General features: G+C 36.9%; 1 protein-coding gene across 1 annotated transcript in view; it reads left to right on the forward strand.

Moving 5' to 3' along the window:
• Positions 1-15,627, forward strand: part of DCC (DCC netrin 1 receptor) — a 576,336-nt gene that overhangs the window by 89,502 nt on the left and 471,207 nt on the right. The window contains exon 3 of the mRNA XM_059704942.1: positions 8,870-9,154. Coding sequence (XP_059560925.1) covers positions 8,870-9,154 — 285 coding nt within the window. The remainder of the gene's footprint in view (positions 1-8,869; positions 9,155-15,627) is intronic.

Below are 15,627 nucleotides of genomic sequence, written 5' to 3' on the forward strand. Positions count from 1 at the left end.
AAAGGAATATTTCACTTCCAACGACATACACCTGTAACACACATCTGGCTCCCTTAGCAGCAGGGGGGATTTTATCTCTGACTGCCCAGGCAGGTCCTTTTCCATCTTCCTCCTCAGTTCAAGTATCAGACGATACAATTGGGCCAGGAGAAGGATTCCGCAACTAAAGAATGTTCATGAAGGATGCTTTACTCTTCTCCAATTTACTGACATTCTCCTTCTACAGCAAAATAATGCCTAGGGACCAAGTACACAAAAACATCAGTTGGAATAAATGATTCGTTCAGACTCTTGTGGTGGACATTGAGCCAGGAGAGTGTGAAACCCTTACCAAACTATGATCTTAGAGGCCAAACAATGTTTTTCCTCATACATACCTCATTATGTCAGGTATATTTGCTTACTCTGGGTCAAGCTAACCCATATTTTCATAATTGTTTAAAAAGTTTTGATTTTATCAAGATTTATTTAAAAAGAGAGAATACATGCCCTGGCCGGTTTGGCTCAGTGGATGGGGCGTTGGCCTGCGGATTGAAGGGTCCCGGGTTTGATTCCGGTCAAGGGCATATACCTTGGTTGCGGGCACATCCCCAGTAGAGGGTGTGCAGGAGACAGCTGATCGATGTTTCTCTCTCATCGATGTTTCTAACTCTCTATCCCTCTCCCTTCCTCTCTGTAAAAAGTCAATAAAATATTAAAAAAATAAAATAAAAAGAGAATACAAAAATCACACAAGTTCAACAGTTAAGCAGAAATATTTTGGTGTTTCATTTTTATTGTGTGAATGCATAGCATGCAAATGTGTTTTATTAGCTTCAATTTTCTCCCAGTAGGAACTTCCAAATCCAAATTAAAATTAAATAGATTCACCAGAAGTCTTTAATCAAAGATATTATTTCTGCTGGGATTTCTTGATTCTCATATTACAGATTGATTTCATGGGGGAGGAAATAGAAACTAAAATTCTGAGAGGAAAAAAAACAGAATTCTTTTGCTATATTTGATGTGGCTCTTGGCTATTATCAAATTGAGTTTAATCAGTTATATACTGAAATACAGGTTTTGAGCTGACACTACTCTCTCTGCTGCCTCCTTCTATTGAAACTGTACTCCATTTAGGTTTCTCCTTTCTTTGGTCTCTGTCTACTAATTCTAAATATAGGACTCAGTGCATATTTACGACAGAAAAAAAGTCATTCAGTTTTAGAGGATGTTGGTCCTTGGAACAAACTGAGAGTAAAAAATGTTGTGAGAGAACTTCAGTAGTGCCCTTTACTGCAATGCAAAGGCTAGACTTCATCCATATATACTCTGCCTTACCCAGTGCCCAATATAGGCTGGGTAAAAGTAGGTTTACAATGGCAATATGCATACATGATACAATAATTAACAAATAATAGAAGAATAAACATGTGTCTTATCCTCCCAACTGTAAACCTACATTTGCCAACCTCTGTCTGTATTCATTCAGTGTTACTGGTAATAAGAGAAACTGGCACTTAGTTTAAACATTGACAGGTAGAATATAATGTAATCTTTTGGATAATATGCTAAATTAAAGGTTTGAAACAATCTTAACCCAATAGATTCTTGTTTTAATGACCGTTGAAACCAATAGGATAATCTCCTGCTAAGTGTCCGGGATATGGGCTTCCCTGTTAGTGGGTCTTTGACATGATTCATTCAGGAAACATGCTGGATGTGAATCTCATATGATGCCATGCCCAGGCTGCCCTCATGGAGCTGTAGAACTTGTGTCGTCAAAGCACACATGACATCTGATCAAATTAGAGAACTGCCAGGCTCTCTCGGGCGGTAGAAAAAAGCAGTTGTAGAGATTGCTCAGTGCTTCCCCACCATGTAGGCTACCAGAGGCCCGAAGGCTATTATCAAAAAGGATGATTTGGAGAATCTTGAATTACTCCATGGACTTGAAGACCAAAAATCTAGCGAGGCTACTTAGTGAGGTTGTGACAGACCAGCATTTAAACTGGCTCTTGTTCACCCAGAGATTTTGGGGGTCCCAAAATGATCACTTGGTTCCAAGTCATAGGTATAATCAGTCTTCAAGACCAGTTCGTTAATAGCATTTAGATTGGACAAACCCCAAAGACGACTCTAAGAAAGACTCAGCTGATGACATATCTTCCTGACATTTATTTTTTTTGTTTTTGCTTATGAGAGGAGTTCATTGTGTGTTCCTAGTGCCCCTAATCTTGCAGAGTTAGAGAAGGACTGTGTAATGTGCAGTTTTCCTCCTCCTGCCACACTTCTTCTATGACATCCTTTTGATGTTCAATTAATTGGCCATATGATGGTTCTTACAAGCTCGCACACTGGACCAGTGTGGCTATCACCCCCCAGGCACACTTACTAGACGTGTTTTGCCTCGCCACTTCCAACCCACTGCTCTTCAGCCAACCACCTAGGAGTCTGTGATTTTCCCATGAAAATTAAAAAGCTAAAACTCAAACAAAACCTTTCAATAATAGAGAATGGAAATGGTAACTCTCAGAGGGACATGGAGACAGAAATGTGCTTATAATGAATTCCCAGAATCCTTTATTGGTCTTCTGGCTACTAAGAGGCACCAGATTTAGAGAACTTCTCTTTGATTAGCTCTATTCTCTTTCCTGGGGCTAATTTGAGAATTGAAAGGGGGAGGTGGGTAAACAAGGTCTGACTTGGAAGGGACGCAGCTCTCAGGCTTTCATTTGGAGCAAACAAGGCATTAACAGCAGCTCCCCTGGGGCAGTTGCTGTAAAATCTCACCACGTTGCTGAATATGTAGAAGCCAGGCGTGTTTCCAACCCCAGAGCCTGTCCCCCAATTGATAAGTCTCCTTTTATTAAATGAATTTTAATTCCTTAATAATTAGACCTTCCATAGGAGGAGATGAGGATCCTGATAGTCTGGCAAAGAGGCTAGAGGGCAAAGCAGAAGAATGTGCCATTTCCAGATTAGAATTTCAAGGAAGGGATAGGCCCGCATTTGAGTGTGTGGGTGGAGGAGAGGTCTCCCTGGAGGCGGAGAGTCTTGGCGTAAACCTGGGCTGTGAAATGCTTTACTTCCACTTCTGCTTAAAAAGCAAAATAGTTTCAAATTAAATGATTCGGAGAGCAGAGTGCATGTTGAGGAGAGTCAAACTTTCCGACTGTCAGGATCGGATCGGAAGATTTCTCCTAGTCCGTGTGGTACATGGGTGGAAGGAGACTATTGTTCTTATGATTTTAATTCTAACACATTGGCTGTCCTTGCAGACTTAGCAGCTTTCATTCATTGCCATGGTGATTTTTTACCCCATTTGTTTAGCATCACAAAGAAAAACCCCCAAATGAAAAATGTTGGCTGCTTTTGTCATTAACGTTTCCACTGCCCTAGTGACAGCCAACAGTGTGGTTGTCCCTTGCTCCTGAGGAAATACGCATTGGCCAGAACCCAATGGATGGCTGTGGCCTGTACCCAGGCTGTCCCAGATGGGGCGGGGGCGGGGGGGGGGGGGGCGGGCTGCCTCTGAGACGCTGATAACTTTGTTCCTGGGGACAGGATTTGAAGGGAGGATGGGGAAATCTCATTCTGCATGTACATCCGAGGTCCACAGTTTAAATTTATGGGCGTAGATAAAATTGTCATGGATGCATTAGGCATAGGTTTGCTCTCCATGCCATCGCTTTTCAAATGAAAGGCTTGATGGGTTGCCATTTATGTAGCCTCAGCTGTTTGTTTTACTTTTCATGAAGAAATCCGTTTTCTCCCTCTCTTCCTGCTTCCCTAACTGTGGCTATCTTTCCTAGAATCCCCATTGTCTAGGGTCTGGGATATTTTCCTAAACTAGTTAATTTACCAGTAATACATTTTTTCACCCAACATGTACTTGATGGAGAATTATATGCCATATATATAATTCACAGTACAGAATAAAATAGACCCAGCCCTGTTTTTGTGAAATTTATAAATTAGCTGGGATGATGGCTAGCAAATTAATTTTCTAGCTAATTGATTACAATTGAAATAAGTGCAACAAAGGAGATCTACAGGAAAAATTGGTTCTGTCTGTGTCTGAGGACGTGTCTCCGAGGAAGGGAGGGTTCCAATACTGTGTTGGCACTATTAAACCCCAGGTATTCAAGCACTTTGTTATTGAAGAGCTGAAAATAAAATATTCTCTCCTTGCATGGGTGGCTAGTAAATGTTCTAGAAAAAGAATTGTGCTTATAGTTGTTTAACAAGCCTTGAGCAACATTTAACAAAAATAACATATATAAATAGACACTAATATATGAATCCGTTTAGAGTTCAAATCAGTATTGGAGAATAACTGAAGGATCTCTTACAGAAACCAAAATAAACATGGTGAGACCCATTTCTTTATGACATGCTAATCATGGCTATATATCACCTTCTCACAGCGCCTAATGCTTACTATACAACTATAATCAGGATAGTTGGCATCAATAAAACCTGAGGCTGAAGCTTAGACTTTGACTGACTATTAGTCACTTATAAAATTTGAATTACAAGTATCTGTGTTTATAATTTCCAGGACAGGGGATAAACAGAGCTGCAATATGTGTCTGACTTTCCCATATGTAAAACCGCATGTTCTTTGATGTGAATCGCTCCTGAACTGGTCCTGATCCTCATTAATCCCTGGCTGTGCAGATAGTGTGTAAACTGTAAGCTGGTTGACATGGGATGCTTCCAGCAAGTCCAGGTATTTCCAAATCTGAAGCAGGCATTGCATCTTGGGCCAGGCTAGTGTGAGGGCAGAGACCTTGAATACAAGTCATTCTTAAAAACAGCCTTTGACAAGGTCAACAGTGAAAGACTTCCATGCCTGGCTGGTGAAGCTAAGTGGTTGAGCATTCACCTATGAACCAGGAGATCATGGTTTGATTCATGGTCAGGGCGCATCCCCAGGTTATCGGCTCGAACCCCAGCGGGGGTTGTACAGGAGGCAACTCATCAATGATTCTGTCATCATTGGTGTTTCTATTTCTCTCTTCCTCTCCCTTCCTATCTGAAATCAATAATATAAAGACCTCCATGAAAGCACTAAAAACATGTTTGTGTGCTATTTTTTAATAGTACAGTACTACAGGCTGAAGCTTGCCTATAAGACAATCTAGAGATAAAGTACTTATTAAATAACTGTTTTTACCCAGTGCTGTGCTGATATACTTGGAGCAAGAGTGGGGAGGTACTGATATATAAAAGAAATTCCTCTTGAGATATTTTCTCTTAGGTTGGGGAAATAAGGTGTTTCAGGAAGTGTAATAATTCAGTCCCGAAGCTTACTTCCTTAAACATTCATGCATAATGTAAACCTTTGAATCAGTTTTGCTCCCATTGGAGTCCCATCTGTAATGTGAAGACAGTAATACTGAAAGAGCTGTTGTGAGGATTAAATGAGGCTGTTGATAAAGGAGTTTAGACTAGAGGAAAAGATAACACTGAGGCCTTGTGCATAGTCACCCAGCTGGTTAAATGGTAAAGCGGGGAAGTGACCCCAAGTAATCTGGCACCTAGGAATGTGCATCCTCAAATGCCACAAAATATGCTGGGGAGCGAGGAGATGTATTCAAACATAATTATCAACATTTGCAGGTCTGCAATGCTCAATTTAAATATTTAGAGTCACATCGAAACTCGGTAAATGTTGAAGTATTTCTTTCTTTTAGTAGATATTTGATATACTCTGTGTACATAAAATACCAAAAAATACACACATATAAACATATAAATAGTTACCGGACTTTTATTTATACACTCAACTATGTCATGCTATCTGTGAGTGACATAGACATTCAAAGGGTTGAGAGATGATCTCTAGTAGCAATCCTAGGGAAATGGTTATTTTTTGACTCAGTATCTTAAGAATGACTACAGTTTTGATAGGTAGATATATTAGAAGAGAGGGTATACCTCTTTGGAAGAAGTATCATGAGAATTAAGTCAAGAGGAAGTCATGTTTAGGGCATAGGATGGTCCACTAGATTGGAGAATTATTTTGCAAGCGTTATAGAGTTGAGCCAAGGTGGTACATTGTGCTAGATTCTTGGGTACCAGAATTACGGGTGTAAGACAATACTAAAAATGTTTTGGAGCATCAGAATTTCCTGAGAGAAACAAAAACTTGGGTGATGTAGGAACACTGATTTTTTGATGTTGTTTGAATGGATTAGGGTAAGAAAAGAGTAGAGATAGGAAGACCATTTGTGCTGTGATCACAGGGGTTCAGACGAGATCTAATGAGCCTGAACCCGGCTATTCTCATACACAGGCAGGCTCTTGTTGAGCAGGTAACTATTTTTCATGAGGATCTAGTTAAAATTATACCTTTATCTACTTATGGATAAAGCACAGGAATTGTTCGCATTGCATTAGAGCATTAAATGACTCTTCTGACGACACTGCATTTCATTCTTATGAGTTACAGTGAGTTTAGTGTTCATTACCGGGTGCTCATACTCATGCCTTGGAAATATAGTACTAACTTGATAGCCTATAACTTCTGCTCCTTTTAATACTATTGCTGGTTTGTACAACATTGGGAGATGTGAATGCTACAATTCAGCATAATATTGGGAGCATTAATTCTAGCCATATAGAGCCTCATAAACTTAGAATTGCTTTTTGATGTGCAGGGTTTCCTTTATACAGACAAAAAGAAAAAGGTACAGAATCATAATTTCTCACTCTGTTAAATAATCAATTATTTGAAGTTTTCACACATTACATTGATAAATTTTAAATAGGCATTTCTGACCCCTGTTTATTAAGGTCTGAAATCAGCATAGAATGCATATTGAATAAGTATGTAGAATAGTATCTGATTAAGTTTATAATTAAGTTTATAATCAATATAATTAAGTTTAATTATATTAATACACAATTTTGTGTCGTGTATGATTCCTTTAGCTAGAAGAAGTTTACAGAAAGGAACCAATTGTTGAGTATCATTTTGAATTACCCTTTCATTTTATGTTTTATTCTATTTCTAGAAATTTGCAAATGAACATTTTGAATGCCACCAGCATTCAGATGTAAAATAGATATTTAGAGTTTTATCTAACATGCATAACTTATATAGGACCATCCATCTGAATATGCAAAAGTATTCAGAAATTTTCATAACTTACCGATGTTGTATATAAAAATATGTAACTTGTATATGTAAGTACATTATTCCCAACTACATTTCCTTAGTTACAAAATTAAATGTTAGGGATGGAGACCACATGAAATTATGATGTCTTGACCTAGACCAGTGATGGCGAACCTATGATACGCGTGTCAGAGGTGACACGCAAACTCATTTTTTGGTTGATTTTTCTTTGTTAAGTGGCATTTAAATATATAAAATAAATGTCAAAACATAAGTCTTTGTTTTACTCTGGTTGCAAATATCAAAAAAATTTCTATATGTGACACGGCACCAGAGTTAAGTTAGGGGTTTTCAAAATGCTGACACGCTGAGCCCAAAAGGTTCACCATCACTGACCTAGACCATTTTGCCTTTGCCCTTTTCACTCCAACAAAATATTCATCATATTGTAGGGAAAGTTAGGTTTGTGAAAATCAATAAATCCCAAATAAAACCAACAGTATTTAAAATAGAATATAATGGAATTTATTATAGACTAAACATTGACTAAATAAAATTTAAACCTGAACCTAGCAAATTTTGAGTTAGTTAAAATAAGTCTATAAAATAAAAATTACATAAAATATGATCAGCAAAACTGAATGTGAACCCCAAATTGATATATGAATAAAACGTTATCTGAAATGCACATACAATGAAAAAATTTTGAGTAAGATTAAAATGGAAATAGAAATATAGTAATATAATTGTGAAGATTAGCACATGAGTCAATGAATTAGGATTACTTAATTGAGGTTACTCTAAAAATAAAGTTCATCCATCAGTAATGGCACAGTCCATATAATAATGTTTATTTGCAATTATAAAAATATTTCTTATGGTCAAAGCTTTAGGGTCACAATTATCCATCTGTCCAAAAAAGGGGTTTCAGAGGGCAGGATTACAGCATCATCCACCCTTTCACATTATAACATCACGATGAGGAAGGAGGCTTCTCTAGCAATGCTTGTGCTCAGAGACTGACAGTTGATTGGTTTATTTTTTTTTCACTTTCCCCTACATTTTCTTTTTTAAATTCTTTATTGTAAAAATTATTACATATTTTCCCCCTTTCCCCCCCATTGACCCCCCCAGCTTTAGCATTTTTTCTCTACACCACAACCCTAACTGACAAATACGGATGCGTATTTGCCTTAAGCCATTAGCCCATCACAGTTTGTTCTCTGTTACTATAATCTGTGGTTAATATCGCCCATTTTTTTTCTTGAAGCTGCCCTAGGTTATGCCATGTGGCCAGTTCATCATAATCCCATATTTAATAGTTCTTTGTTCAAAGTGGGATGATGGAATGAGCACAGGACCCGGATCAAAAAGAAGCAAGTCTCATTTGCAGTATTACCACGTAACCATTGGGAATTTATTTGTGGAATTTCACTTTTCTGCGCCTCCATTTCCTAATGTATACAATGAGGATGATCTTGTCTTCTCTGTTTATTTCACAAGGCTCTTTTATTAACCCGTAACAACAGAACAGTGAACTTCTAGAGATTAATGGCCGCATCATTATCGGATTTTAGCCCCAGAAACTGTTGTAGTGCCAGGCACATACTGTGGTAAAATGAGAAAGCAAATGAGATGAAATATGAGAAAATACTTTGTAAAATACAGTTTTCTATACACAATACAAATGTGATTATTTCTATTGGTGACTGTTGCATCTCCTCTAAAAGCTGTACCCTTCCTTCTTGGTTTTTCCTTCAGGACCTCTGAGGTTTCTCTCCCAGACAGAGTCTGTCACGGCCTTCATGGGAGACACGGTGTTACTCAAGTGTGAAGTCATTGGGGAGCCCATGCCCACGATCCACTGGCAGAAAAACCAGCAGGACCTGGCTCCAGGCCTGGGCGACTCCCGGGTGGTGGTCTTGCCCTCTGGCGCACTGCAGATCAGCAGACTTCAGCCTGGGGACACGGGCATCTACCGGTGCTCAGCCCGCAATCCAGCCAGCTCAAGGACAGGAAATGAAGCCGAAGTCAGGATTTTATCAGGTACTGCAGTACTCTCTCTCTTTTTTTAAAAAATATATTCTTAATGAATTCAGAGAGGAAGGGAGAGGGAGTGGAGATGGAAACATCAATGATGAGAGAATCCTGCACACCCGACACGTGGGATGGAGCCCACAACACGGGCATGTCGTCTGATTGGGAATCAGACCATGACCTCCTGGTTCATAGTTCTACACTCAACCACTGAGCCCTGCCGACTGGGCTTATAGTGTTCTTTATTCTCTCTCTAGGATTATTCTCTAGAGTAGAATAAACAACCATTTTTCCTTTAACAAATTGTTTATATATTTGTTTTAAGTTCCTTATTGTGTATTGGGGTTTTGTTTTATATTTTCTCTTTCACTTCTTCTTGGAGCCATTAGATGAAGGTATGCCAAAAGCTTTTCCTATTTGTCTATGTCTTGTAGCTGAAGTTTCCAGAGAAACAGATATTTTCCTTATATTTGGCTACATTCATTCACTCAGTCATTCCATAAATATATGAGTGTTTCTTTGAGCAAAGCCCATTGCTAAGCACTTTTATGTATTTTTAAATTTTTTTCTCTAGTAACATTTTTTAAACATGAAGGTGATGCTTAATGAGGTTAAGAATCTTCCCCAAGTTAACATTAAACATGTATTTACTCACCCATTCATCCACTTGTTTTTGAGAAGCATTGTGCTAAGTACTAGGGATATATAATGACTAAGACTGACATGGAACCTGGCTTATTGGAGTTCTGGGTGGCATGGACATATACATAATTACACTGAAGAGTGATTGATATTATGATGAGAAAAATTGTTCCTCTCCTCTTATCTCTTTTTCTCTTCTCTGGCAACTCTCTGAAACTCTAGGCTCATTCTCCTCTTCAAAATAATCAGAGATTGGATTGGCTATTCCCTAGGACCTTGTCTCTTCCGATTACTACTACTATTAAATACCTATGTAATACTAGTTTCTCATTTAGTCTCACTTGTAAGGTTTAGTTAGACTTTTGAGAATCACCATAAAGGCACATACTTGAGAAACCATGACAGACTTCTATCTAAGTATTGATGTTGGCCCTTGTCTCTGCTCTCTGTGTGTAGTTATCACAAATCCTTCAGCTGTGTGGAAAGTCACACTCCTGTCATCCCAAAAGCAAACAGGGAGGCAGGGGAGAGTGGTGGGAGGAAGAGATCAACCAATGAACTCATATGCTTATATGCATAGCCCATAGATACAGACAATAGGGTGGTGAAGGCTTGCAGGGAGGGGGCAAAGGGCAATGGGGGAATAAAAAGGGACATGTAATACTTTCAACAATAAAGATTTATATTAAAAAGTGAACTGGCAATTTGATGAAAGTCGCAGGTTCTTTAATAAGGGCATATCTAAAACCTCTTCAAATTCTTTTGCTTAATCTTTTCCCCATTATTCACAGAAATACTGACTTAAATGTGTCAGTGGCCATCAGCAACACTGTTACCTTCCATCTGCTAGGCAGTGAAAGATGCAAATTTAGCATTTATTCCAAAAATATACATGCATTTGTTTAGGTATCCATTATATACGTACAAATTTTAAATATTTATACTCACATATCCTGAATAATGCATCTGTTAAATCTATCACATGGGAGGCTTAGGTACACTACATAGAAAATTGGCAAGAATATGTTTGACTATCTTAATATGACTGAGAGGTTATTTCCCTGTGGTATGAAGGCATATAGTTGGACTAATTAAATATTAAATCTGAAATGGAAAGTTTTGAAAGGCATGGAGATATTATCATTAAATCACCATTTACCTTTATTTGTTCACTTTGTAAATCAATGCAGGTTTGCATTGTAATCCATGGAGGTTTATGTAAAGCCAAATTTCATGTTGTTAATTTGGCTAAATCAAGAATATGTTGGTATACTTTGGAGGTGTCTGTTTTTTTCTTACCTGAGAGGAAACTGAAAATTTTTGAATTCATTACATTTAATGAGAACTTTTCTCCAAGTTCTATTTGAATAATATTAACTTCAAAAAGGAGTTATGAGCAAAGGTAATAAATACACACACACCACATTCACGCCCACACACACATGTTACTGTCATACTTGAATAAAGTTGTCTCATTTCTATTGATCACATAAAGGGGCTGCTGAAGGGATGCGTGTTTGTCCATTTATTCTTAAGTTAGCAAGTTGATTTAGAGGTCAAATATACAGAGCCACAAGTACAAAAATGAGTCAGAGAATGAGTGACTGAATGATTCCGCCCAGCTCCTCTTACTTGCCACTTATGGTTCTCTCATTTTTAAGAACATGATTATTTTTTTCTGAATCAACTTCCAATTTCCAATTTAAGGAAGTATCAATTTGAGGGAGTGATAAATTACATACATATATTGCCCATTCTTTATTCTAACACTTACTTAATCCATTATGATAAAGTCCATTAAAACAGAAACCTGTCATATTATTAACATGATTTAGGAGCATTGAAGTGGAACCTGAATGGTTACCACTCTTTAAAATATGTATTCACCCATGGTCATTGAAGTACCATGTCGAGTGAGGAAGTTGACTATATTGCTTTAGTTTGACCTATAAATGCTAATTAGAAGTCGCATACACAACACTTGTTTTTTTACCACGGTTCATATAGAGAGTATTCAAATTGTATGTATGTGTATATAGACAGTTATCTACTTCTAAATAATATATATGTTATTGTACTTATTCAAAGTTATGTGAAATACATTTCAAGTTGCCACTTTTATATAGCAGGTGTCTAATATTACACAGTAATTGAGATCTATTGAATTAAGATTTTAAAAATCAAATAGCTGTTTTGAAATGCTGTCTTTCAACAGCAATTTTGGTTTATTCACTGAATAAATAAATAAATACTTTATTCAAAAACTTTTAAGTGGATCTTATATACTTGGCATGATGCTGGTTGCTAGGAAGATAAAATTGTAAGACTGCCCTAAGACAGCTATTGTCTAGTGGGGGACATAGACAAAGCAGCATGGACTGTGCTATGAAAGACTAAAACACACAATGCCATTATGATACATAAGATAAAAACACCAATGTGTCAATCTTGGAGAACAAGTGGTAGCTAGGCCAAGAGATGCATATACATCAGGAATAAAAGAGCATTTATAAGAAAACCATAGAGGAAAGAGAAATAAAGACTTTTCGGAGTAACTTAACTGCATACATTCTGTTTAACATGATCATAGGGCATAGGAAGGGTTGAAGGAGAACGAGTTACAAGTAACACAAGTAAAGAAAATAAATGGAATAAAGGAAGGTATGGTAGACTGTGTGGCAGCAATCCTTCACAGACTTGACCAAAAGCTGCTACTAAAGTGATATCACTAGGGATTCAGAAATGAAGACGGGTGGTGAGATTTGAGGGCAGGTCCTGGAAACATATTAGATGTGATCTAAGAAGGAGGGGATGGAGTTCAGGCTCAATGGAATCTGAGTAGTGAAATTTCCACTGAGATTGGGATTGGGGTAGTGGTGCATTGTGTACAAAATAAATTGTAAAGTTTTAAAGGAGATTTTTTCATAACTTAATATTTTCCAGATTCAGTGAATATTTTTTTTCATTCAATGGTAGGAAAATTGGTAACGAACTCAATTTTTTGATTAATGTTTTAAGATAGAAGTTAGACTTTTGCTTCTGAGGAATTGTACATTTTTAGCACATTAAGTTAGTATTAAAGCACAAAGAACATTTTTGAAATATTGATAACAATACACTAAGAGCTGAGATGCTTTAAAATATCTTATTGTATGCAGTGGAGACTGTATGAGTGTATAAGGGGCTGAAGTGGCCATTGAGACTGTCAAGTCCACTTCACTCAGCTCTCATTACTCCTGAGTGCCAAGTAGTACATTGGATTGCTGAAATATAAATCTGCTATGGACACGAGGTTGAATAAAATAACTGGCCCATACTCATATTTCAGTTTTCATAATAGCCTAATTGAATTGAACAATTTGTAATTCAATATATTATTCATCCACTTAAATACAATTAGATGACCCCCGGCCCTGGGTAGCCATGAACTAAATATCTGTGTAATTAGAGTCATTGGTTTTGATGGAATAAATTGGGCTAAAGTATATTTCAAATAATTTTTCTCCATAATATTTTTATTGAAATAAGTTTTAACAAAAACCATTCCCAAAATTATATTATTTAAATAGAAACATTATGGTTTTTAGCTTAAAAATAGTTTCATTATTTTGGTCATCACTAAGAATGACTACTAATTCAATGGGTGCGTTAAGATTTTTGGTTTGACTAAATATTGCTTATATTGCAAAATTAAATCTATTTTGTTATCATTTGTTTTTACAGTTTCTACAGAATAATGATCTGTAGGGGACAACAAAAATGATGCATACTTTGTTTTTAAATTTACTATCATGCCAGCTAGCTAATTCGTATAGCTGTATGACTATATAAGGCAGGAGAGGGTAAATTCAGGAAAACATATTTAGTTCCAAATCAACACAGACAAGAAATAAGTAAATTTGAGGCGGAAAATTTGGAAAGTCTTTATAGAGATGTTTACGTTTCTAGATCATCAGGGGAGAAACATTTATGGAAAGATGGCAGCGGATGATAAGTCTAGAAGGAAAGGTTGAACCTACATTGCGAAAAGCCTTGAATCCAATCCCAATCAACTAGATTTAATTCTGTTCATTTTATTAATGGTTGCAAATTCTTAAAGGGTTGTGAGCAATGGATACCATAAACATGCATATGGATAAACAGAAACAACAAAGTGAAGAGCAAATAAGATTAACATATTAACTTGTTTTATGTACCATACTTAATGTTTTACTGCACTGAAGGATTTTCCCATTGCCCACTTTCTTTTTGTAGGCTCGTTTCTTTTAATACATTTTTTTTTGATTTTAGAGAGGAAAGAAGAGAGAGAGAGAGAAATAGAAACATCAGTGATGAGAGAGAATCATTGATCGGCTGCCTCCTGCATGCCCCACACTGAGGATCGAGTCTGCAACCTGGGCATGTGTCCTGACCGGGAATGGAACTGTGACCTGCTGGTTCATAGGTTGACACTCAACCACTGAGCCACGCCAGTCGGGCAAGAAAACTATTATATCATGCTATAAACTAGGTATTTTAGCTTTTCATGGATCTAAGTTGGATAAGGTGGTTTTGTGAAGTCCACGTTTCCTATATGTTACATAGATTTACTCCAGATGGCATGAAGTGGTCAGCAGTTGAACTGTTATAATTCATGAAATCAGTTCACATTAAGTCACTCTTGATCAATTAATGAATATTTAAAATTCGCAATTTGAACTATTACTAGAGGTTGTTAAAATCATGGAGTCTCACACCAGACTCAGTACAAATCTTTGTTTTAAAACTTGCTACTAATGCAATTTAGGGCAAGTAGTTTAATCTAAGTCTTTATCTTGTAAAATATAGAGAATAGTATACATTTTATAGGATGGTTATGCAATCTTAATTTAATAGGCCAAGTACAATGCCTGGAATTAAGTCCTCGGTAGCTATTATAATTACTTTGGCATTCTAGAAATTCCAGTCTTAAAGAATTTGATTCTTGCCCTAACCGGTTTGGCTCAGTGGATAGAGCATCAACCTGAGGACTGAAAGGTCCCAGGTTCGATTCCCGTCAAGGGCATGTACCTTGGTTGCGGGCACATCCCCACTAAGGAGTGTGCAGGAGGCAGCTGATCGATGTTTCTCTCTCATTGATGTTTCTAACTCTCTATCCTTCTCCCTTCCTCTCTGTAAAAAATCAATAAAATATATTTTTTAAAAAAGAATTTGATTCTCCTGTCAAGATTATTTCTCTGATAATGAATTACCTGATTTTGATTCTAGATCTCTAAGTATTCATTTATCTACTGGTATTTACTTATGCTATTTATCGATAGTACTAATTTAGGCATTTCCCTTTTACATCTATTAGAAGTCAGAGTCTTCTGAAACTACTTCTTCTCTAGTAATTCACTGTTACATGATTTCCACCTTCACTTTCCATCAGTATCATTTCTTTTGCTATATAAAATACCGCTAGACGCCTGGCTTGAAAATTGGAGTAAGAAGATAAATTCAAGACTTCTGGTATTTGAACTTTATTAGGCATTACCAATTCATCTAATCCTCTAAAACTGTTAAGTTTCTTTATCTGTTAACCAGCTTCACTACCAAGGATCTCATTTATTGTTTTATTCCACAATCATCCCCAAATCCATCTTCATGGTCCCAGTGTTTAAGAGTTCAAGTTTGCTAGACAAACTCTAGATACTGAAAACCAGAAGGCCATTCTGACACATAACAACTAAAGATCAAAACAGATTATCATCAGATATGAGATGGTACTACATTTAGATTAACTTTAAAACAATAGTTTTAACTTGATTTATGTTGTCACAAAAGAAGATAGGATACCTTTTATTTAATACAATTGACCA

Source organism: Myotis daubentonii, chromosome 8 (genome assembly GCF_963259705.1).
Source record: "Myotis daubentonii chromosome 8, mMyoDau2.1, whole genome shotgun sequence".
Lineage (NCBI taxonomy): Eukaryota > Metazoa > Chordata > Mammalia > Chiroptera > Vespertilionidae > Myotis > Myotis daubentonii.